The sequence below is a fragment of the Engraulis encrasicolus genome, chromosome 16 (assembly GCF_034702125.1).
Source record: "Engraulis encrasicolus isolate BLACKSEA-1 chromosome 16, IST_EnEncr_1.0, whole genome shotgun sequence".
Taxonomy (NCBI): Eukaryota; Metazoa; Chordata; class Actinopteri; order Clupeiformes; family Engraulidae; genus Engraulis; species Engraulis encrasicolus.
In genome coordinates, this window is record NC_085872.1 from 54536686 (window position 1) to 54560672 (window position 23987).

A 23987-nucleotide genomic window follows, 5' to 3' on the forward strand; every position below is an offset into this window, starting at 1 on the left:
TCTTCTCTCTCTTCTTTACCTCCTCCTCCTCCTCTTCTCTCTTCTTTACCTCCTCCTCCTCCTCCTCTTCTCTCTTCTTTACCTCCTCCTCCTCTTCTCTCTCTTCTTTACCTCCTCCTCCTCTTCTCTCTTCTTTACCTCCTCCTCTTCTCTTCTCTCTCTTCTTTACCTCCTCCTCCTCTCTTCTCTCTTCTTTACCTCCTCCTCCTCTTCTCTCTCTTCTTTACCTCCTCCTCCTCCTCTTCTCTCTCTTCTTTACCTCCTCCTCCTCCTCTTCTCTCTCTTCTTTACCTCCTCCTCCTCCTCCTCTTCTCTCTTCTTTACCTCCTCCTCCTCCTCTTCTCTCTCTTCTTTACCTCCTCCTCCTCTTCTCTCTCTTCTTTACCTCCTCCTCCTCTTCTCTCTCTTCTTTACCTCCTCCTCCTCCTCTTCTCTCTCTTCTTTACCTCCTCCTCCTCTTCTCTCTCTTCTTTACCTCCTCCTCCTCCTCCTCCTCCTCCTCTTCTCTCTCTTCTTTACCTCCTCCTCCTCCTCTTCTCTCTCTTCTTTACCTCCTCCTCCTCCTCTTCTCTCTCTTCTTTACCTCCTCCTCCTCTTCTCTCTTCTTTACCTCCTCCTCCTCCTCTTCTCTCTCTTCTTTACCTCCTCCTCCTCCTCTTCTCTCTCTTCTTTACCTCCTCCTCCTCCTCCTCCTCCTCTTCTCTCTCTTCTTTACCTCCTCCTCCTCTTCTCTCTCTTCTTAACCTCCTCCTCCTCCTCCTCTTCTCTCTCTTCTTTACCTCCTCCTCCTCCTCCTCCTCTTCTCTCTTCTTTACCTCCTCCTCCTCCTCTTCTCTCTCTTCTTTACCTCCTCCTCCTCTTCTCTCTCTTCTTTACCTCCTCCTCCTCCTCTTCTCTCTCTTCTTTACCTCCTCCTCCTCCTCCTCTTCTTCTCTCTCTTCTTTACCTCCTCCTCCTCTTCTTTACCTCCTCCTCCTCCTCTTTTTCTTCAGCTGATTTGAAGGGGGTGGGGCATTTATTGTTCTTGGGTGGTCGCCCAGATCTTCATGTCTTTCTCTGTCACAGGCAGGGCGTCAGGATTTGGCTGGTTAGCTTTGCTGATTAGCAAGGTGATTAGCATTTTCACATATTTGCATATACAACCTCACGTATGATTAGTGGGTGCGCGAGTTTAGTGTTGGCTGGGCACACAGACCTATGCAGGCACACTTTCTTCAGAGGGAGTAGATAAGAGAGAGATTACATTGGCCCATTGTTTCCGGGTTCTACTATTGCAAGGGGGAGGGGGGGAAATCCCCCTTTAGGCAGACCTAGGCAGACCTAAGGACTGTTCTATTCAATGTAGGAGCATTATGACACACCCCTTTAGGCAGACCGGAACCTTGTCATGTTAGGTGCCCATAGAAACCTATTATGTTGGCATATCTCTATATACTTAAAGAATCTCTGCTTTCTTGACTTTATGCTCGTGTATTTAGAGCGAACAACGCGTTTTGCCTGTCAGTCAGTCAGTTGTTGTTCGAAAGCCCAAAATCTCAGCTGTTTGTATGTTTTTACGGTTTGTTCCTAGCGTATTTAATTCCGAAGTTAATCAACTCTAAGCGAGCATTGGTTTAGGTAGAAATAGCGTTATTCACCATTCGAACTGAGAAAAGGGCTTTTTTGTCACGGGTGCGCTCTTTGACGCTCCGAGTTTAAATTGCGGGTCTAAATGCATTTACACGCCCGAATAACAACTCTAGTAGCTTCCAAGTAAACTATTTCGATGCAAAAATCACCTGGGCAGGCTATTGTTCAGAGCCACATCATCTGAAATGCTAGCTAGCTAATGTCACTTGACTGGCAGTTTTTGTTCTGTAGATAAAAGTAGACGTGCCAAAGTACTCACCCAAAATTAGGTTACTTCCTGCTGTGTTGCATGCTGTTTTTCATTTCAACCTTCCATTTTACACCTATCCTGATGGCATCTTTCTATCATATGTTTAGGAATAGGCTAGCTAGCAAGGCACTGACATGACATGTTTTGATTCTCTGGGAAGTAACTTGAGACTTGACGTGACGTGATCAGGAAGTGGTTTGATTCGCTATAATAAAACTCAAATACTGTGTGTAATAAAATGCACAGAAGATGAAATATCCAGATCCTGACTTTGTAGAAGTTTTGACTTTGTAGGTGTTTTCATGATCTATGTCAGTTCTGTTCATCATTATTACGTCATTATTACGAAAATCACACAGAATGTAGAGTAGAGTAGAGTAGAGTAACTTTATTGATCCCCAGGGGGAAATTCAGGTATCCAGTAGCTTACATAAATACACAAATACACAAAAGCCCACATGGACATTTCAAGACAAAAATAAACACAGGAATAGTCATCAGGGTGGGGAAAATAAAATAAAATAATAGAGATAATACATGTAGAAAACGTAATTGTGCAAAAAGACATTCTGTGAGTTGGGATAGACCAATGCAGAAAAACATACTCTGTCAGTTAAGGTAGACAACAAGTGTTGATGGATACATCTATGATATAGTATAGTATGTAGAAGTAGGCAGTGTACAGAGTATGATAGGGGTTGAACATTCTTACAATGTCACAGTAAAGTACAGGTAAGTGTATTAGGCAAGCACACACACACACACACACACACACCCACACACACCCCCACACACACACACACACACACACACACACACACAATGTGCATTAGAATGTATAGATCGCAACGCAGCCAACGCATGGGAGGCAAAAACTTATTTTTACACGACTTGGGAGTCAATGTGTTAAGTGCGGGGTTACTTTGTCTAAAGGTAGCGTTTTGTTCAATTTTGGTTTTGTTCAATTTTGGCTGAATTTACTAGCCTAGCATTCCCATTGAAATGACTGGGGGCGGGACGACGATGACTCTCCAGTTCTTACACTACCTCCATGGTCACAGCGTGTTGACCTGATGCGCAGGCACATTTAAACTTCTGTAGATGTAGGAGAGAATGTGTGTGTCAGGGTTCCCACTGGTGCTTGAATTCCTTGAAAATGCTTGAATTTCAATTAAGTGTTTTCAAGATTGAGAAAATGCTTGAAATTTTTGTCAAGTCAAACTCAGTAAGCCAAATAATAGAAATAATTTCTTCAGGTACATCAAAAATCTGAGGAAGTGAGATGTCAGATGGGATTTCCCATTCGACACCCTAAAATGTATTAGAATGCAGGAAATTGCATCTTAAAAACACAACATTTTCTGAGGGAGGACCCCCACACCCCCCTTCCTCAACCAATTTAAAAGTGCTGAAAAACTGAAAATTTGGTGCTTGAAAGTGCTTGAAAAGTGCTTGAATTCGTTCATGAAAAAAGTATGGGAACCCTGGTGTGAAAACAAACTATGAGTATTAAAGGGGTATGCCACTATTTTGGGGCTTAATACAGTTTAAATCGTTGGCTGTGGTTTATAAAGGTAGTAAAGTGTCTTATTTTTCATGTTAAGCGTTGTATTGCTTTAAGACAAGTTAAAAGAGGGAATATGTTGCTAAGCTAGTGAAAGTCAATGTATCTGTGTAGCATGCTACAATGCTACACGGATCCATTGACTTTCACTAGCTTAGCGACATATTCCCTCTTTTAACTTGTCCTAAAGCAAGACAACGCTTAACATGAAAAATAAGACACTTTACCAGCTTTATAAACCCCAGCCAACGATTTTAACTGTCTTAAGCCCCAAAATAGTGGCATACCCCTTTAAGTGTGTTCAGCCCACTACTCCATTCTAAAGATTGACTTCGGCCCTCTGTCGATTTGAGTTTACACCCCTGTGGAATCGTAATGCTTACTGTTACTTTGTTTCATTTCAGGTGTAATGAGGGTTACCTAGGAAGGGATTGTGAGTGCTCCTTGTTAAACAACTTGGACGACGATTGCAGAGCATATGAGGGGGGCGAAATCTGTTCCAATAACGGCGACTGCATGTGCGGGGAGTGCGTGTGCAAGAGGAGAGAAAATCCGCTGGAGAGGTAGCCATTTCTAGCCTTTTCCCCATTGAAACCCATTGTCAAATGTGGCTACTGAACTACAAAAATGGCCTCCGCAGGTAGCCTAGTGTGTAGTCTCTTACCCCATTGAAACCCATTGTAATGGTGCATTCCAGTCCCAAATCATCCTAGTAGGAGATCGCACTTATCCAACCTCCAACTACGAAAAATGCTCTGGAACGCCAGTCGAAGTGGGAGCTCCCACTAGCAAGGTCGGGGTGACTCACACTACTCCCACCTCAACAAATCGAAGTCGGATAACAATGGTGGCGCCCATGGAGCCGTTATTAAAATGTCAATAAATAGTGAAACTCCATTTTCTCTTTTGTGCAGCTGTTCCAAACACAGCAATTTTTACTCAGCATAAACTTTGTGTTATTACATGATATTGTGTCAACATAAATGTAACATATGACAGAGTAATAACTATTATGGCTTTTTTGGCTCGTATCAAAGCACCTCGCTAAAGTCAGCTGAACTGCGGCGGTTGCCATGGATGTAGAACTTCCACTTCAACTGTCAGGAACGGCAGCTGAAATATCCAGGTAGGATAAGTGCGATCTCCTACTAGGATGATTTGGGACTGGAATGCACCATAAGATGTGACTATTGAACTAGCCTACAGAAATGGCCTGTTCAAGTAGTGTTGTGTGCAGTCTTTTATCCCATTGAAACCCATTATCAAACATAGCTATTGAACTACGAATCCCATCTCTTGTCATTCCAGGTACTCCGGCAGATACTGCGAGTGTGACAACTTCAACTGTGATCGTTCTAACAACAAGCTATGTGGAGGTAGGCGCAGTAATAAAGTTTTATATTGAAAGGTGTGCTGTGTAGGATGGTGGCCAGAATAGGTATTGCAACTATGCTGCTTAAAGCGATGGTTCGGAGTAGATTCACCCTAATGCCATTTGAACCGTGACATCCATCCTGTAGTCCATCCGAAGTGTTTTCTGGCTTAGGCCAACATTAGCAGAGTTACCGAGATATTGTCTGCTTATTCCGAATAGCTTGGCACAAGCACGAATGGGCCCCGGCAGTATCTCCAAACTAACCCCACAAAAATCACATGTCATGACACCAACTTCTACAGTAGTACAAATATGGTCTCTACTCACAAATCGAAGCATTTGGAAGTTTGGAAATAGTCCATGACTTTATTGTTATCAACACAAGCTGAATAGTCCATGACTTTCTTAAATTATGGTCAGACTTAGTTCCAGTTGTGGCTGTTGATAAGGTCTACCAAAGATTCCAAGGCACACTGCTGGTGAAGTTAAAAAGCCTTTAATTAAACGGGCTGACGCGTTGCGACTAGGGTTTAATATTTTACCCGAAAATGGCATGAATCAAATCCCGGGATAGGACGACCCATTTCCCGGGAATCCCGGGAAATCCCGTTTTTTTTTTCCTCCCATTTTTTGATCTAGTCATGTAGGGCCTATAATTCAACTGTTCCTCCCAAACTGGCACTTTATATCAAGTTGTTACTGTTTGTATCATTATTGGGAGAAAAGAATTAAGATTAAGCTCTACTATCCACCAACACAATAATGAAGTGTAAGATGATAGCCTGTGCGCAGCATGCAGCGCTTATCAATGACGGGTGGATTGTTGGTGACGGTGACACCAAGTCGCCTAATTCCGCCCGTCCCCCAATTCCGCCAGCCTACTTATATGTAGTTAATTATGTATCCACTGTTTAAGTCAGGAATGGATATCGACATGATACGGAGTTTGTATGCTTAATATTTGAAACGGTGATGACATTTAAAACCGAGTCAAACGGCCATAAACAGCATTGTAATGAAGGGTGTCGTAACGGCAGATGGAACTTTAATTTCACGACGACATTCTGGCTATGAACTCGCCCTGGCCGCTTCCCTGTTTCACTTTAGGACCAAAAGTATTCAACCGTGTGAACCAAATCAACACAACAGCATGAAGGAATAATAAACTATAACGGAAATACAGACGTGACCTGAAATCAAGCGGCCGGAATTGGGAGCCTTTCGCCAGAGAATTGTGCTGAAGCTAGATTTTGGACATGCTGGTCGTTATCGCCAAATTACGATAGAAAGGACTACCAATGTTAGCTAATATTGCTCATTACCTCATCTACACAGTTGCCGCTATCCAAAAATATACGAGAGCATAATTAAATAGTATTTGAAAGAGTGATTATCACGTTTTCAGTGAAATGATCAGTGAAGTGGGCGGAATTTGGCGACCTTACTATTATAATTCGCTCACACAAAGTGCATTTCCCACTGTCATTGTCCAATTTCAGAAAATGCCTCCAGGCAAAACTGGCAGCAGACCCAGACATTGCTGAAAAGGTCCTGTAGCCTACTGCTGCTGCTTAAGTGAGCCTGAAGTGTTACCGCTGCTAGATTGCACTGTTGCTTACTGTTGCTAGGACAACAAATAGACACGCACGAAGTATCACAATATCAATATGTATCGATAATATAATAATATATATACATAATATCAATATATATCGATAATATAATAATATAATTATATATATATATATATATATATAGAATATCAATAAGTATCGCAACATAATAATAATATATATATAATATCAATAAGTATCGCAATATAATATATATATATATAATATCAATAAGTATCGCAATATAATAATATATATACTGTATGTAATATCAATATATATCGATAATATAATAATATATATATATATATATATAATATCAATATATATCGATATTTTGGCAAACCCTTAAAGGAGCTCCAGGTAGGATTAAAAGTTGAATTAACCACGGTCCCGAGTCAGGCGATGCTTGCGCGAGTCATTAGTAAGTGAACGATGGATCTCGCGACCACTTCCACGGTCCGCTGTCAGAAGACCCCACAAGCAACTTTTGACAACATCAGACCGAACGAGTGTCGTGGGAAACACTTTTTATTTGAAACATCGCTTTACATACCGTATTCAGATTTGTATCAACTGCTGGCATTCCGTGATGAAATACAGTCTCAGTTCATTTGAACAGCATTTTTTCATTACGGTGTAGATTTTGAGACAAGCATGCCGCGGGCGCCACGCATATGACGTCATCCTACCTAGTGCCCCTTTAGTTAGAGGGGTAAACGCTATAATGTATTCTACACAAATCATTCACACACACACACACACCTCCTACACACACACACACACACACCTCTCTCTCTCACACACACACAGCTCCTACACACACACACACACACACACCTCTCTCACACACAAACACACACCTCCTACACACACACACACATCTCTCTCTCTCTCTCTCTCTCTCTCTCTCTCTCTCTCTCTCTCTCTCGCTCTCTCTATAATGTCTTTCTCTCTCACACACCCACACAGCTAGAGACATACACACACACACCTCTCTCTCACACACACACCTCAAACACACACACACACCTCAAACACACACACACCACAAAACACACACACACACACCTCTCTCTCTCACACACACACACACTTCAAACACGCACACCACAAAACACACACACACACACACACACACCTCTCTCTCTCACACACACACACACACACTTCAAACACGCACACCACAAAACACACACACACACACACACACACACACACACACACACACACACACACACAAAACACACACACACACACACACACATACACACACACACACACACACCTCAAACACACGCACACCACAAAACAAACACACACACACACACAACCTATGGAACTGCTCCTCGTGACTGCACCTTACCTGCACTCTCTGATCTTCATTTCCAAGAACTGTTTGCACTATGAGACTTGCACCTCCAACTATGCTGCTAAATGCTAGACCACTGGACTACAATGGACCATGTTGGACGGCGGCACAGTTTGACATTTTGTATTCCTCTATTGGACTGTACCTGCACTACCCACAAGAACACACACACACACACACACACACACACACACACACACACACACACACACACACACACACACACACACACACACACACACACACACACACACACACTGTACCGGGGACTGCACCATACCTGCATTACCTGGAACCTACCTCTTGTGTTGTTGTACTTCACTGTTATTATTTCTATTATTGTAGTGTCTTCTTTCTTATTTATCTGATCTTTGTTACATTTTCAATATAAATGGTCAATGTTCAATGTTAAATGTTCATTTATACTGTATTTATTATTGCCCATTGTTACCAGTCCATCACTGTTACCTGTCCTCCCTGCACTTTATGTCAGTTGTATATGTCTTGTCGTGGAGCCAAGTCTCTCTCAAGTCTACGATATAGCCTCGTTTGTCGTAGTTGGGCAACGCGCGCTGTCATCGAGAGTGGGTGAGAGAGAGGGCGAGAGAGAGCGAGTGAGAGAGAGAGACCACCCGAGCAGCGTGCATTCCGGGAGGGTAGCACTGTCGTTGTGTCAGCTTCATGTCATGTCTCCCTTCCTCCAACATTGTCCCTAACCTTACCCTAAACCTAACCCAAAACTTAACCTTAAACTTAACCGTAAATCACTTGTTTGAAATGTTTGATTACCGTCGTTTCCAGTTAGCCTTCACTCACGCTTGATTGTTGACGTCCGTCCGCATTATTCTTCCCACCAGAACCAAACTTCCCCAATTGTCAGTTCCCCCTTTCGTCACTTAACCACGAGAAACTAAGCTATTCGTAATGGCACCACAAGGCTTAAAGTTGTTTTTCTCTGTTTTTCTCATAAAGACTTCACGAATGGCCTGAGTTACGGTTGTGTCCTGGCATGGTATAGAGAGAAAATGTCTTGTGCATATGATGAAAGTGACAATAAAAGATGTTAGTCAGGTACACTACGTTGAGAGCTATGCGTTCGTTCAATTTTCATGGGGATTTGTAAAACTTTATATTTTTGGAATCCTTAGACCCTAAAGAGTCAGAAAAGCAATGTTTTACAATTTTCAAAAGTCATCAATGCAGTAATTTTGGGTCTTGAAAAGTGGACACTATTACACTAAAAACGCCTAGGCCAATTTGCTAATATCTTCATAAATTGAAAATAAAAATAAGTGTGAGGTAAATATTTGTTTTGGAAAAGTTGTTATACTAAATTCTTAGATAGTTCAAAGGGCCCTTTACACAGATTTACCACATAATTTAGTTCAGGCCCCCATTTTCACACACTTTTCATTAAAAAATTAGTGTTTTTCTCAAGCGAGAAAACACTAGTAGATTGGGTAAAACAAATAAAACTTCTATGCCTCACCACACCATTTTCCCAGTTAATTACTTACATTAAAATACAGGATTTTTATTACAAGTTTTCTTAAATATTATGTTTCAATATCTTAACAAAGTGTAATGTACTAACAAAGTGTAATGTAAACTAATTTACATACACACCCAAATTTGATGTTGACAAAGGCCTATTGGATGAAGCAGAGACTACACTTTTTTCATACATTCAGGGTGTTTGGAGAGGATAAAGTTACTTTTTTTAACCATGCTGTTGTTGAGAGTGTACTACACTTTACAATCCAGTGGTGTGCACAGACATTTTGGGGGGCAGGTGCTCAACGTGGAGGCGGGGGGCATATGGAACTTCCAGCTGCCTTACTAGGTTATAGAGCAGGGGTGGGGAGCCGTTTTCATTCGAGACCCACATACAATTTCATTTTCAAGTTCTCCAAGGTCCGTACTATGAACACAAACCAGGATTAACCCCTGCACTTTAGGCCTATATTGACCCAGCTTTCCTAGGTCCCCTGAAAATATAACCTAATTGTATTGTAAATTTACAAAGCACATCATATTCCATGTGAAATGACATGAGATTAATATTACATTGGGGGCCGGATAAGAAGGCCGCAAGGACAACCCTAGAGACAAAGGTTCCCCACCATTGTAGCGTATATATACTGTATTATATATGTGATATAACACAGCTATGTGAAAGTGGTAGTTTCTATATTCACATGTTCCTACACTCACCATGTTGGTGTGGCAGTGGCTGTGTTTCTGTGCCAGACAGAAGGAAATGAAAATAATAATAATAATAATATTATCATTATTATTATTATTATTCATTATAATAATAATAATACGTTTGTTTTATACAGCGCACGCCTTTCAAAACACCCAAAGATTCAATGTATCGTGTAGGAATGTGTGCGTGTGAGTGTGCGTGTTAATGTGCTTGTGGAATAGGCCGGGAGCTACGTATACCCCTCAGGATGTGTTTTGCTTACTTTTTTTCATTATGATTTCCTGTTATTCTATACCCTGGGTCATAACGAGTTGATAGGGTGCACTCCCAACTCAGCCCCGTTTGGTCTCAGGGCCCAAAAAGCCATCTAAGACTAAAGATGAAGATCTGACTGACCTAAACTTGAGTTTTCTAAAGAAATGGTTTCCTTTGACCTTAATTGTAGCAGTGCTGCACTAGTCCAATCTGTAGAAGGGACTCCTCCATGGCTGCACCTACAAAGAAAAACTTCTCAAGGTGTGCAGGCAGGGGCGTATCAGCAAATCAGATCCAATGGACCCCCAGCCATATAGCTACATAAATCGGATTGTGTGTGGCGCCCTGGTGACTCAGTTACACTTAAAGGTACACTGTGCAGGAAATGGTCAAAAAAGGTACTGCAACTATGCTGCTCATCGAAACTGGGTTGCTTATTGCCAAATTTGATCTTTAGAACTAACCGCCATAAGCCTCCAGGAAAAGAAGTGTCTTCAGGTTTTGTTTAAACATGGCCAATGAAGGGGCGCTCTGGTTGTGGTTGGGTAGATTGCTCCAAAGAATAGGACTGCAGGGATCTTGAGGGGGCATGGGGTGAAGGAGGTCTGTGAGGTAATGGGGTGCCAGACCATGGTGGGACTTGAAGGTTAGGAGGAGGACTTTATAGGTAATGCGTGACTTGATGGGGAGCCAGTGAAGCTGCTTGTGTATGGGGGTGATGCACTGCCAGGGTCTAGTGCCTATCAGGATCCTGGCAGCAGAGTTCTGGACATTTGCAGTCTGTCTAAGGCCTTGTTGGGTAGACCAAGCAGAATGGCATTGCAGTAATCCAGGCGGGAGGAGATGAAGGAATGAGTGAGAGTCTCTGTAACTGTCTTAGAAAATGAAGGCCTGAGTCTGGTAGACTGGACTGCATGAGTCTGCTTGCATTTGTCTCCCTCAGCTCAATTATCTACCTTTATTTGAATGTCCCTGCAGGTAACTCTTATAATATCCTCTTCAGCTGAGTTTCTCAAAAATACTGATGTAGTACTTATGTACGAGGTACCCTTTAGACAATAGCAGGCATAGACATCAATTCAAGTTTATGCGATACCTTCTCTTGTACATGCATGCTTAAACATAACACGTATGTGAGGAAAAGTAGTGGATGTAGGCCTATACATTTTTAGTGATGATGTGTAGTATATTCCTGATATACTGACAAGGGGCCACCTGCTACATAGCCACTTACTGCAAATGGGCCTAATGACAGGCCAATTCACTCTTACCAATTCACTCTTAGCTGAAAACACTCAACTGCATCATAACAATATTGCTAACAATGCAGGGAGCCAATTTAGACTTGGTCAGTAACATTTTGGTGGCAATAAGGTTATAACAGAGGTACTGTGTTAAGGCGTTGAAACTTAAGAACTACTTTGTACCACACAGTACCACCAAGCCAACAGGGTATGTGATAGATAGGCTATATTTTTTACATGGAATACAAATTTGCCAATGTAACGAGGGGAAGAGGCTAGGGCTACAATAGAAATATAATATCAAATAAATACAGAAAATCATCATAAAACCACAAAACTGCACAATATACTGAATTCCCACAGATAGGCCTAATAAAATGCTCCCCCTGAGGTGGGGTGGTGGAAGTTTGAAGTTGATGATGTAATCCTTTTGTAAGGCCGTTTTCTCAAAATGTGTTTTTTCTCCTGCTCTGATCAAATAATCTCCACTTCTATGCAACCTACCTGCACCCAACTTAACAGGCCTTTTCCTATCAAGGGTGTGAATATTTGTTGATATCTCATTCATGATTTGATTTAGCCTACTGGTAGGTATATGACATAGGCAAAGAATCGCCCGAAAATAGCCCATTTTGTCGGTCAATGGCAGGCAGTATTTCCTGATTTACTGGATAGCAAAAGTCACAATGCCCTCTCTAAATATATTTGTATGCAACATATCAAAAAATAAAAAAAAACGCATTTGAACCTTGCTTTTTCAGGTGGCCAGATTCTTCGCTTCATTGCTTCGTCGCATGTATGCAAATGAGCGTATATCATAAATAGCCTCATTAGCATATGTAAACATGAAATTATAGAAAACTTGTAATACATTTTTTTCTCCTTTCCATGTACATAATCAACTAGTAAAGTTTCATAGTGATATCTGTAAGTTCAAAAAATTACCCTATTCACCTGCAATTTCTCGCCTTAAAACAAAATAAAACGCTTAAAAACCTTAAATATGGGCCATTGATCATCTAAAACTGAATGGAAATATTTTCTCTCATCCCACATGACAATTTGATTACTAAAAAATGAGTTTATATGCGTTTCTCTTGATGACAGATTGAATAAATTGGCATTAGAAGGTGGCCATTTTGAAATCCATATATAGTTGCCATAGCAACCAAGGAAAATTGTAAAACATTGCTTTTCTGATTCCTTACACTCTGCGGTTTCCAAAAATATATAGGTTTCATAATCCCCCAAAAAATTGAACGAAAATACACAAGGAACTGAACTATAACTTGACTAGTTACAATACAAGTAACTTCAGTTGCAATATATTTTACGGTAACCTGGATTTAAACTGTTAAAGGGACACTGTGCAGTAAATGGTCAAAAAAAGGTACTGCAACTATGCTGCTCATTTAAACTGGGCTGCCTATTGCCAAATTTGATCTTTACATGAAAGTTTACCAAGTAATAAACATAGATTTTCTAGTATGGTTCAAGAACAGTCATTTTTGCAGCTAAAAATGGGGATTTTTGGAAATTCAAAATGGCGGACCATGGAGAAGATCCCCCTTTTCATGTATGAAAAGTGCAATTTTTCCAGTCATAATGAATACCTAGAATTTGATGGGTTAGTAAGTATTCATGAAAAAGGTGGTAAGTATTCATGAAAAAGGTAACATTAGTGAATGGGCAGCATGCATTCTGGAAATAAACAACAAAATCTCACACAGTGTTCCTTTAACACGTCATGTTTACCAGAATGGCAATGGCCGAGTCCTCTAAAGGTGATGTCATAGTGGAGTATAATGGTGATGTCATAGTGGAGTAGTACTATGGTAATTAACCTTTTAATGACCATCACAGCGTTCCACTGGTGGTACGGGGAGCATTATGGGATCCGGATCCTTTGAAAAACCCTATTATCCTGCCGGATCCGGAACCGGATCTTGGATCCGGTGCATCTCTAGTAATTAACCTTTTAATGACCATCACAGCGTTCCACTGGTGGTACGGGGAGCATTATGGGATCCGGATCCTTTGAAAAACCCTATTATCCTGCCGGATCCGGAACCGGATCTTGGATCCGGTGCATCTCTAGTAATTAACCTTTTAATGACCATCACAGCGTTCCACTGGTGGTATGGGGAGCATTATGGGGTACGGGTGTACAGTGTGGTGTTGAGCAATTCAATGCTGGGGTGTTTCGTCCGGAGGCGGTATTACGTGCCTTCGTCAAAATAGCGATGCTCGTCCTTGTTGCCGACGACGTTTGATTCGTCGCCATGACAACCGTCCCTACCGTGCCTAATCTTAACCCTGAGCCTAACCTTAAAGGATAGTTCCGGCGTAAAATGAAAGTTCCACCATCGCTTTCCCGCGCCACATAATGTATCTAATGATGAGCCATATCGGGCAATGCCGCGCCGTTATGGAGTTAGCTAATTTTAAACTTTTTGGCAAAAAACGCAGCCAATGCATCACGACGGGGCCAATTATAGGCCTATTATTTTCTGATGTTTCCCCGCTATAAACAACTCACAAAGGTCTCGTCAATCAAACCGAGGCACAGAGAAGATCATCGGACCACACAGTTTCACTGGCCAGTGTTTTCAGAGGTGTCTCACTGTTGCAACTCTCTGACCCGGATGCAGGCTACTCAATCAGGTGGCTAGGTAGGCTAAACATGGTCCGCGGTTCTTACACCGGCTGCGACCGTGAAATGAAAAGCTGGAACCCCGACCGTTTTCACCGACTGCCACTGTCTAAACCAGCCATATTACGGGAATGGCTAATAGCTTTCGAAGTGGACGAAACTGACATAAAAACCCGGAGGGATCGCTACTACAACGGCGCGGCATTGCCCGAAATGGCTCATCATTAGATACATTATGTGGCATGGGAAATCGATGGTGAAACTTTCATTTTAGTCCGGAACTATCCTTTAACCCTAAACCTAACCTTAACCCTAAACCTAACCATAACCTTAAGCCTAAACATGAACATAAACCTAAACCTAACCCTAAACCTAAACCTAAACCTAAAGCTACCCTAACCCTAAGCCTAAACAGCTTAGCTCATAAGGTCAACGCAGGTTAGGACCAGGATTCTTAGATGCGTAAGGTCCATAGTGGCTGGGCCTATCATAAGTCATAGATAGTCACACAGAGATTGGGCGCTCAGGTGCGGCCCCTGGTGGCATCAGGGGTGAGGAAAAACTCCCTTTCGCTTGAATCATAGTTTGTAAGGGGGAAAAAAAGCTCGGTGAGGTCTGAGTCCCCCAGTGCAGTGCCCACTGTAGTTCGGCAACGAGGACGCGCATCACTAGTGACGTAGGCACGTCCGGACGAAATACCCTAGTTTTTGTGAGTCCCCTTTCTCATGACCGTTTTGAGTGCCGTGTGTGCATCTGCGAATTTGCGATTGCTAACAAAACCGCTCTCTCCAGAACCACTTGCAGTAGATAACCAATTTCGGGAACAAATTCTATGAAGCCCATATCTATAGTAGCCTGGTTCACACCAGACGGTGTGTGTGTAGCTTCGGCGCCCCCTGGTGTGAACCAGGCTATATCTATAGCGCATTATGAGCACATTTATAACAGCTCATAATGTGCATCATAATCATAGTGCATTAAGACTACACTCGTAACGCTTCATGATGGAGTATATTATCAACAGTCATGAATAACAAAAAATCTTATAATGCATTATAAATCTTAGTGTGTTTTGAGTACTCGTGAATGTTTATTAACTAAAGGCTGTGAAGGAGCTTATAATACATTATAACTGTCATAATGCACGATGATTAATTATGATGCACATTATAAGTTATAAATGCGCTCGTAATGCGCTAGAGATATGGGCTTCATAGAAAGTGTTACCCCAATTTCTTCTCTCTGCCCCCCTCTCTGTCTCTGTCTCTCTGTCTTGCTCTCTCTCTCTCTCTCTCTCCCTCTGTCTCTCTCTCTCTCTCTCCCTCTGTCTCTCTCCCCCTCTTTCTCTCTGTCTGTTTCTCTCTCTCTCTCTCTCCCTCTGTCTCTCTCCCCCTCTTTCTCTCTCTCTCTCCCCCCTCTGTCTCTCTCTCTCCCTCTCGTACCCTCTTTCTCTCTCTCTCTCTCTGTCTCTCTCTCCCTCTCTTTCTTCCTCTCTCTCTCCCTCTCTCTCTCTTTTTCTCCCTCTCTCTCCCCCTCTTTCTCTCTCTCTCTCTCTCTGTTTCTCTCTCTCTCTCCCTCTGTCTCTCTCCCCTTCTTTCTCTCTCTCTCTCCCTCTCTGTCTCTCTCCCCCTCTTTCTCTCTCTCTCTGTCTCTCTTTTTCTCCCTCTCTCCCCCCCTCTTTCTCTCTCTCTCTCCCCCTCTGTCTCTCTCCCCCTCTTTCTCTCTCTCTCTGTCTCTCTCTCCCTCTCTTTCTCCCCCTCTCTCTCCCCCTCTTTCTCTCTCTCCCTCCCCTCTCTCTCCCTCTCTCTCTCCCCCTCTGTCTCTCTCTCTCTCCCTCTCTGTCTCTCTCCCTCCATCTCTGTCTCTCTCCCCCTCTTTCTCTCTCTCTCTCCCTCCCCCTCTCTCTCTCCCTCTTTCTCTCTCTCTCTCCCGCTCTCCCCCCTCTCTCTCTCCCTCCATCTCAGGACACGGTCGTTGCGAGTGCCGCGAGTGCATCTGTGATGAGGGCTACACCGGCTCCGCGTGTGACTGCGCCTTGGATACGTCCTCCTGCATGGCCACGAACCAACAGGTCATTTTGCCAGCATTTGTAGTCTTTTCTCCCATTTAAACCCCATTATGAAACCTGGATATCGAACTACAAAAAATGGCCTCTTCGGTTACCTAGTGTGTAGTCTTTTCTCCTGTAGAAACCCATTATAAGATGTGGTTGTTGAACTACAAATTGTCGACCGCCAAAATTACTGCCAAAATGGCCGCCACCATTTATAATCTTTTCTCCAATTGGAAACCATTATAAGGCATGGCTATTGAACGACAAATAATTAATACCTCCACCAAGCCGGTATATGAAACGGAATTATTGTTATTATTATTATTATTGTATGTTACATATTGTATGTCACTGAGATTCGAATTTCACTTTGCCAAGATAGATAAGTGTGCATGTTAAGTATGAATATTAGTGGTGTCAACAATGATCGATTCGGCGATCCGGATCGATCCGGGGCATGGACGATCCAGATCCAGATCCGGCAAGTTCCAGAATCAATCCGGCAATTTTTTTAAGTTTCAATTACTTCCATGGATATTTCGGGAGCAAATGAATGTTAAATTAAATAAAAACACTTCAAAACATTGCAAGACTGATACAGACTGATACAGAAAACAGCCAATAAATTGTTGCTCAGTATCTGACTACTTGTATTTCCTCATCATGGCTGAACATTTGCTTTGCGTTCAGTAGAAATGTAATGCATTGTAATGCATTGTAGAATTGAATCGAATCGGATTGGATCTAATAGAATCGAATCGAATCGGATCTACTACCTCCCGAATCGTGATCGAATCGGATCGTGAGGGCAGTGCCGATCCACACCACTAATGAATATGCTATAGTTTCTAAGTAGGCTGAACAGTTCAGATTATACTTTCTTTCCTTAGCTAAATTACTAACTTAGCATGTATGCTTTTTTCCCCCAAACTACTACCCTCTGGTCCACTTCTACCATTTTCTGTTCTGCAGATTTGTAACGGGCGGGGAATTTGTGATTGTGGACGCTGCAGGTGTACAGACTCCAAATTCCAGGGTCCCACGTGTGAGATATGCCCCACCTGTCCCGGCGTCTGTCCTGAGCACAGGTGAGTCATAACGAGTAACAATTAACCATTTGTGGTCTTTACTCTCATTGAAACCCATTATAAATTCTATCTATTGAACTACGAAAATGGCTTCTTTATAGATACCTCTGCCGGCATGGCACATAAATCTGTAACGGCCGTGGATGCAAGTGTGCAGACCCGAATGTGGCCTTAATTTTTCCATGTGTAGCAAAGTGGAAAGTTACGACTACGTCACCTGGTGGTAGTAAGTGGTATCACCAAGAATTAATTTACTCAAAGGCCAAACAGGTTCGTTATACAACGACAGAAACGGGGGTCCCAAATACAATAGTTTCATTATTTGTTCAACAGTACATAAAAGGCAATAGCAAAAATAAATACCACATGCACACACACTCACACATACATTCAGAAGCAGCACAGTCCCGTCACAGGTGAGGGGTAGATTAGGACAAGGCGAGCCACCAACGCCACCTGTCATACCAGAGGAATTAAATGCAAGTATTCACAGCCAGTTAAGAGAAATGCACACAAAAACATGAAAGAAAATAAAACAAACCCACTACCAATGTCGACATGCAAAACTCAAAAGAAGCATGCACATTTTCACTGCACAAACTATATATGTCACGGAGGCGTGGACGCAGCCACCATGCCCATTCCTCGATCATGACTGACTGGTGCGCTCTGCGCTGCCGGCCCAATAGCCCTGGCTGTGGGTCAGTGTTTCTCAAACTTTTTCAGACCGAGGCCCACTTTGTCCCCCCCAAAAATTATCGGGGACCACCTGTCATCTGAATTGGCAGTTGATGGATGCTATCTTGGAAAGCTTATCTTAGCTTATCTTGGAAAATTAGAAAACCCCTCGCGGGCCACCTGAGCTCTGTCGCGGACCACTAGTGGTCCCCGGACCACACTTTGAGAATCACTGCTGTAGGTGAATGAGGCCCAATAGCCCTGGCTGTAGGGTTAGGGTTAGGGACGGCCCAATAGCCCTGGCTGTAGGTGACTGGCCCTGGTTGTATAGCCCTCTAGCCCTGGCTGTAGGTGACGGGCCCTGGTTGTATAGCCCTGTAGCCCTTGCTGTAGTTCAGACGTGGGCAAACTCAGGCCCGGGGGCCACATGCGGCCCCCTGAGCCATTTCATGTGGCCCCCAGAGACTTCACAAGAAAGACAACTTTTAAATCCAAATTCAAACGGTTACTCGACATTCTTAACATGTTACCTAAAACAAGAGTCTTGAGAATTTAAGATTAACCGAAGACATAGGTTTCATCTAAATACATTTCATTACAATGTGCAGGAATATCATTGCTGCCAAGTTTTGTCAGCGTACACTGTTTTATTATTGACACGGTCAAGTTGTCTGTGGCATCCGGCCCTTCGGTCAATATTCTAAACCCAATGCGGCCCTTTGGGCCAAAATAATTGCCCACCCCTGCTGTAGGGGAATGGCCCTGGTTGTATAGCCCTGTAGCCCTTGCTGTAGGGGAATGGCCCTGTAGCCCTTGCTGTAGGTGACGGGCCCTGGTTGTATAGCCCAATAGCCCTTGCTGTAGGTGAATGGCCCTGGTTGTATAGCCCTGTAGCCCTTGCTGTAAGTCAGTGATTCTCAAAGTGTGGTCCGGGGACCACTGGTGGTCCGCGACAGGGCTCAGGTGGTCCGCAAGGGGATTTCTACTTTTCCTAGATGAGCTAGCAGTAGGCTATAATTTTATAATTATTACAAAGCTAAACATAGCTGAAGTCTTATTTTCACCACAATGAGACAGGCTTGTAATGTGAATAAAAACGGAGTGGTCAGCATCGAAATTAGCAGTGTCAAATTAGCAACCCTCAGCTGTCAATTCGGTTGACAGGTGGTCCCTGAACGTTTTTGGGGCGACAAAGTGGTCTTCGATCTGAAAAAGTTTGAGAAACACTGCTGTAGGTGACTGGCCCTGGGTGTATAGCCCTGTAGCCCTTGCTGTAGGTGAATGAGGCCAATGACGCAGCTCCCCAGTGAGAGCATGGCGAGTTCACACAAAAGCGATGACAAAACTCAAGCAAAATAACACAAGGGAAACAGAAAATAAAAAGAATTCCTCCGTAGACAAAACAGCAGCAGGCAAGGCGTACATGGGTATCCCACACCATGTTCTTAGCTTTCTCTGGAAACCACTGGTATAAACTTAGCGCACTGAGATTTCACACACCAACGCCGCAGTCTCACCCCCTTCACATGCGTAATTCCCAGCCCGGCCTATAGGTCTCCTTTGTTTGGCGGAGATTAACAGATTAACAGATTAACAGTGCAAAACCCTCGACCAATGGGTCTATCGAATCTCAGATCGTCTCCAGCAAGCACGGTGTGCCAACGTGATCTGGCGGCAGCGGAAGATGCCAGTGGCAGGAAAGGGTAACCTGCTCAGGTAAAGAGCCTGACGCCCGCCTACTGCTGTCAATCAATTGTCATCGATCACGTCACCAGCAGATGCATCCTGCTACACGTGGATCCCGTGATCTTGACCCTAAACCTGACGCAATTTCAGGTGGGGAATTTCCGGCTTTTGATCTCGTGCCGACGTAGCATGGCGCAAGATACCAACCCCCGTTCACACACTTTTATGCAATTTGTATGTGCTTCTGCTGAAGCGTACAAACTTCAAGATGTACCTTAAGATCAATTTCGGCGGCGCATGCATTATAATAACAATGTTTTCAAAATCAAAGACGCACATCAGCAAACAAGTCCCTGAGTGTTTAATGTCACCGCATTTTCTTTGTAGCAATAAACAATAACAACAATTAGGGCTGCACAATTAATCGAAAATAATTGAAAATCGTGATATAATCGTGATATCGTAATTGTGATTTCAATCGGGATTTAATCATGGCAATAGTGACCTACCTTCGAGAGCGTCCTTGAAGCTAGAACATACTGACAGGCTGGTCTTTCTGGCCAGAAATCGGTTCAACTAAGTGTCATGCTATTGCCTTTTACATAATTATTACAATTCAATTTATTTTGCCCATCCTGTACATAATTCATTCTTGGTTATATTTTTCATTTTGTTATAATAAAAAAAACAGCAAAAATCAATAATCGTGATTAATAATCCTGATTATGATTTTGAGCCAAATAATCCTGATCATGATTTTTCCCATAATCGTGCAGCCCTAACAACAGCAGCCCACCGCCCACCTGACCTCATCATGAGCCTGCCAACGCCCTCCTTAGTATAACCAAGTGGACCTTAGATGTTACTTAACCCATTGATGCCTGATGTTGCGTTGTGCAACATTGGCCCTGGCGCCTGGAGCTGCATTACGCAACATTCAGGCTCATGAGATTTGAGACAACTTTATTAAAAATCTCTGTTTGTTTGAGATGAATGAACAAATTCTTATGAAAGATGAGGGTATTAGGGTTTAAATGCAACTTAATGCATATTTTTATTTGCTTCAGAAACTGAGATATTTGGGTTTTTATAGGCTGAGGGCAGCTTTTCTCAAAAAGGGTCAGGCATTCAGCACCCTGAACGAGGCAAAAGATTCAACTTGAAGCTTTCGACCAAGAATCTCGACCAACGGAAGCTCGTGTTTAGAAATATGTGAACATTCCATTGGCTGACGTGTCACGGGGTGACAATGGCCAGTGGGGGAGGGAACCAAAATTAATGGGATTTCGTTTCTGACGGACATTTTTAAATGACAGACGTAAACACAGGAGAGGAGTAGAGTTTGAGTCCGTTTTAATATGCGACCTTGCCTCCTCCACTTGCCTCCTCCACTTGCCTCTCGTCATGATGACATCACTGACAACAGCACTATATTTGAATATCTTGCAAAAGCTCAATTGTAAAGTCTTTTCCTCTTTTGCAATTGGGATGGTGAACAGTCCCTCAAAAGTTGTTGTGGCGAGGCTGACAGCTGGGAAACTTTATCGTTTTCTCCACGGAGGAGGGGCCAGGAGGCGGGACGAGGAGACAAGCACAAGTGGAGGAGGCAAGGTCACATATTGGGATGCACCCTTTGCCATTCATGTGAACATTGATCAACTAATGGAGAACATCTGGGATGGGAGACGATGCCAGTGCATGATTGGTGCAACGGGGTGGCTAGGGGCTTTTTATACGCATGCAACGGGGTGGCTAGGGGCTTTTTATACACATAGCACGGGGTAGCTAGGGGCTTTTTATACGCATAGCAGGGGTGGCTAGGGGCTTTTTATACGCATGCAACGGGGTGGCTAGGGGCTTTTTATACACATAGCAGGGGTAGCTAGGGGCTTTTTATACGCATAGCAGACTAACTCAGCTGCCAACAGCAGTTTTACTTGTAAAACAATATTTTTTTTGGGAAGGATTTGCGCATTTCATTACCTCACTCCGATAAAGGAGTCATCAGTACCACTAACTTAACCCTATCGCGCCAGATGCATCAAATTCAAAACCCTCTCCACGCTGACACACAAAAAAAATCCATCTCATAAACATCCTGCGTGTCATTTCCAAACGTCCTGCAGTACACGGAAACCGCCACAAGAGAGCAGCGGTCAACAACAAGTTGATCACAGCTCGGCGAAAAATGCAAAAATGGAGTAGAAGCGGATTCCCTGACCGACGCTGAGATATCGTCAAATTGCAAAAGGTTTGTGTACAAATTTCCGAAATATAACTCTACATCCTTTAATTTGAACACTTGCTTTGTGCAATTAATCAAGGAAGAGTTTATATTTTTACACCGTGTTGCAGAGAGATCGTGCTAAAACTGATGAAACATAAAAGCACCATCCGGCGGTGGCAGGAAGTCAGCCATCAATGCATTTGCTCCATAGGGAAACTTACAAAGCATACCACGACGATCGTTTAACAAAACACACAAGTTGTTTTACTTCAAGACAAAGATATTGCCTTAAGAAACAGGTTTTACTTGCAATTTTGAAAATGTAATGCAAAAATGTTGAAATTATGATCTCGTAAAAAATGCATTGAAGTGAATGGAGAAATGGTCCAATTGTAGTAATGGACCCATATATTCAAATTGCACATCAAAAATGAATAATGATCTATATTACACTCATAAATAGGTTGTTAAGCATTCGATCAGCTATGTTTTTACATAGATTTTAAAAAATTACCCAACCAGGCTGTGGGAAATGTAAAATATGGTCCTGCTAAAACAAGGATAATCTAAAAAAAATGGCAGGATCTCACTAAATATTTAAAGATAATCCTCAAATTAAATTGTCTGACAACTTTTTTAAATTAAAAAAAAAGTTGTAAATGCATTAAAAGTCATTTTTCAATGGTCATGAAATTGGAATTTTCATTCATTTAAAGCCTGATGCATCATATATGATGCATTAAATATCTCAGTGACCTTAACAAAATTTTGATTTTTTTTTTTTTACATTTCTTATAAGGGACCAATATTGAAGCAAATTCCAAAAAAATAGAATTTTCTCTCATTGCTTTCATGGTTCAGGTTTCACAGGGTTAAAGGGGCTCACCTGTGTGGTGTGAAAATTCAATGTTGACTTGATCAGTTGCTTGTAATGTGTAGACACACTGATTGAATCACTTACTACTTTACGAGTGTTGATCCATAGGCGTCTCTTAGACACGGCGGACCTGTCTTGGTTGCCTGGTTTTGTAGTCGTGGCAGCCAACCCCACTCTGATCTCTCTGTCTCTGTCTTCTATCGGCACCTGATGTGCTTTTATTTAGGCGGTGCAGGAAACTTTATTCGTTTTTTTTGTTTGTTTGTTTTTTGTTTCTGGTTTGAGTCCATAATCTGGGTGGCGAAATTCCCCCAGTGGCGTAGTCGTGCAATTACATCTTGTACATTTATATGCCTAAAAATTGATAATTCATTTCTGGGTTAAGTAACATCTAAGGTCCACTTGGTTATACTAAGGAGGGCGTTGGCAGGCTCATGATGAGGTCAGGTGGGCGGTGGGCTGCTGTTGTTAGGGCTGCACGATTATGGGAAAAATCATGATCAGGATTATTTGGCTCAAAATCATAATCAGGATTATTAATCACGATTATTGATTTTTGCTGTTTTTTTTATTATAACAAAATGAAAAATATAACCAAGAATGAATTATGTACAGGATGGGCAAAATAAATTGAATTGTAATAATTATGTAAAAGGCAATAACACTTCAACACTTAGTTGAACCGATTTCTGGCCAGAAAGACCAGCCTATCAGTATGTTCTAGCTTCAAGGAGGCTCTCGAAGGTAGGTCACTATTGCCACGATTAAATCCCGATTGAAATCACAATTACGATATCACGATTATATCACGATTTTTGATTATTTTCGATTATTTTCGATTAATTGTGCAGTCCTAATTGTTGTTATTGTTTATTGCTTATTACTACATTCTGTGACATTAAACACTCAGGGACTTGTTTGCTGATATGCGTCTTTGATTTTGAAAAACATTCTTATTATAATGCATGCACCGCCGAAATTGATCTTAAGGTACATCTTGAAGTTTGCACGCTTCAGGAGAAGCACATACAGCACCCAAATTGCATAAAAGTGTGTGAACGGGGGTTGGTATCTTGCGCCATGCTACATCGGCACGAGATCAAAAGCCGGAATTTCCCCACCTGAAATTGCGTCAGGTTTAAGCTAGATTTATGCTTCGGACGCATAGCCTCTGCGTCCGTCCGTTTTCTGTCTATGCGAGTCCACGCCCCCCT

General features: G+C 42.5%; 1 protein-coding gene across 1 annotated transcript in view; it reads left to right on the forward strand.

Moving 5' to 3' along the window:
• The window catches only part of LOC134466176 (integrin beta-1-like), a 72494-nt gene that overhangs the window by 39922 nt on the left and 8585 nt on the right, over positions 1-23987 (forward strand). Inside the window, exons 15-18 of the mRNA XM_063220073.1 lie at positions 3848-4006; positions 4752-4819; positions 16129-16235; positions 17190-17305. Coding sequence (XP_063076143.1) covers positions 3848-4006; positions 4752-4819; positions 16129-16235; positions 17190-17305 — 450 coding nt within the window. The remainder of the gene's footprint in view (positions 1-3847; positions 4007-4751; positions 4820-16128; positions 16236-17189; positions 17306-23987) is intronic.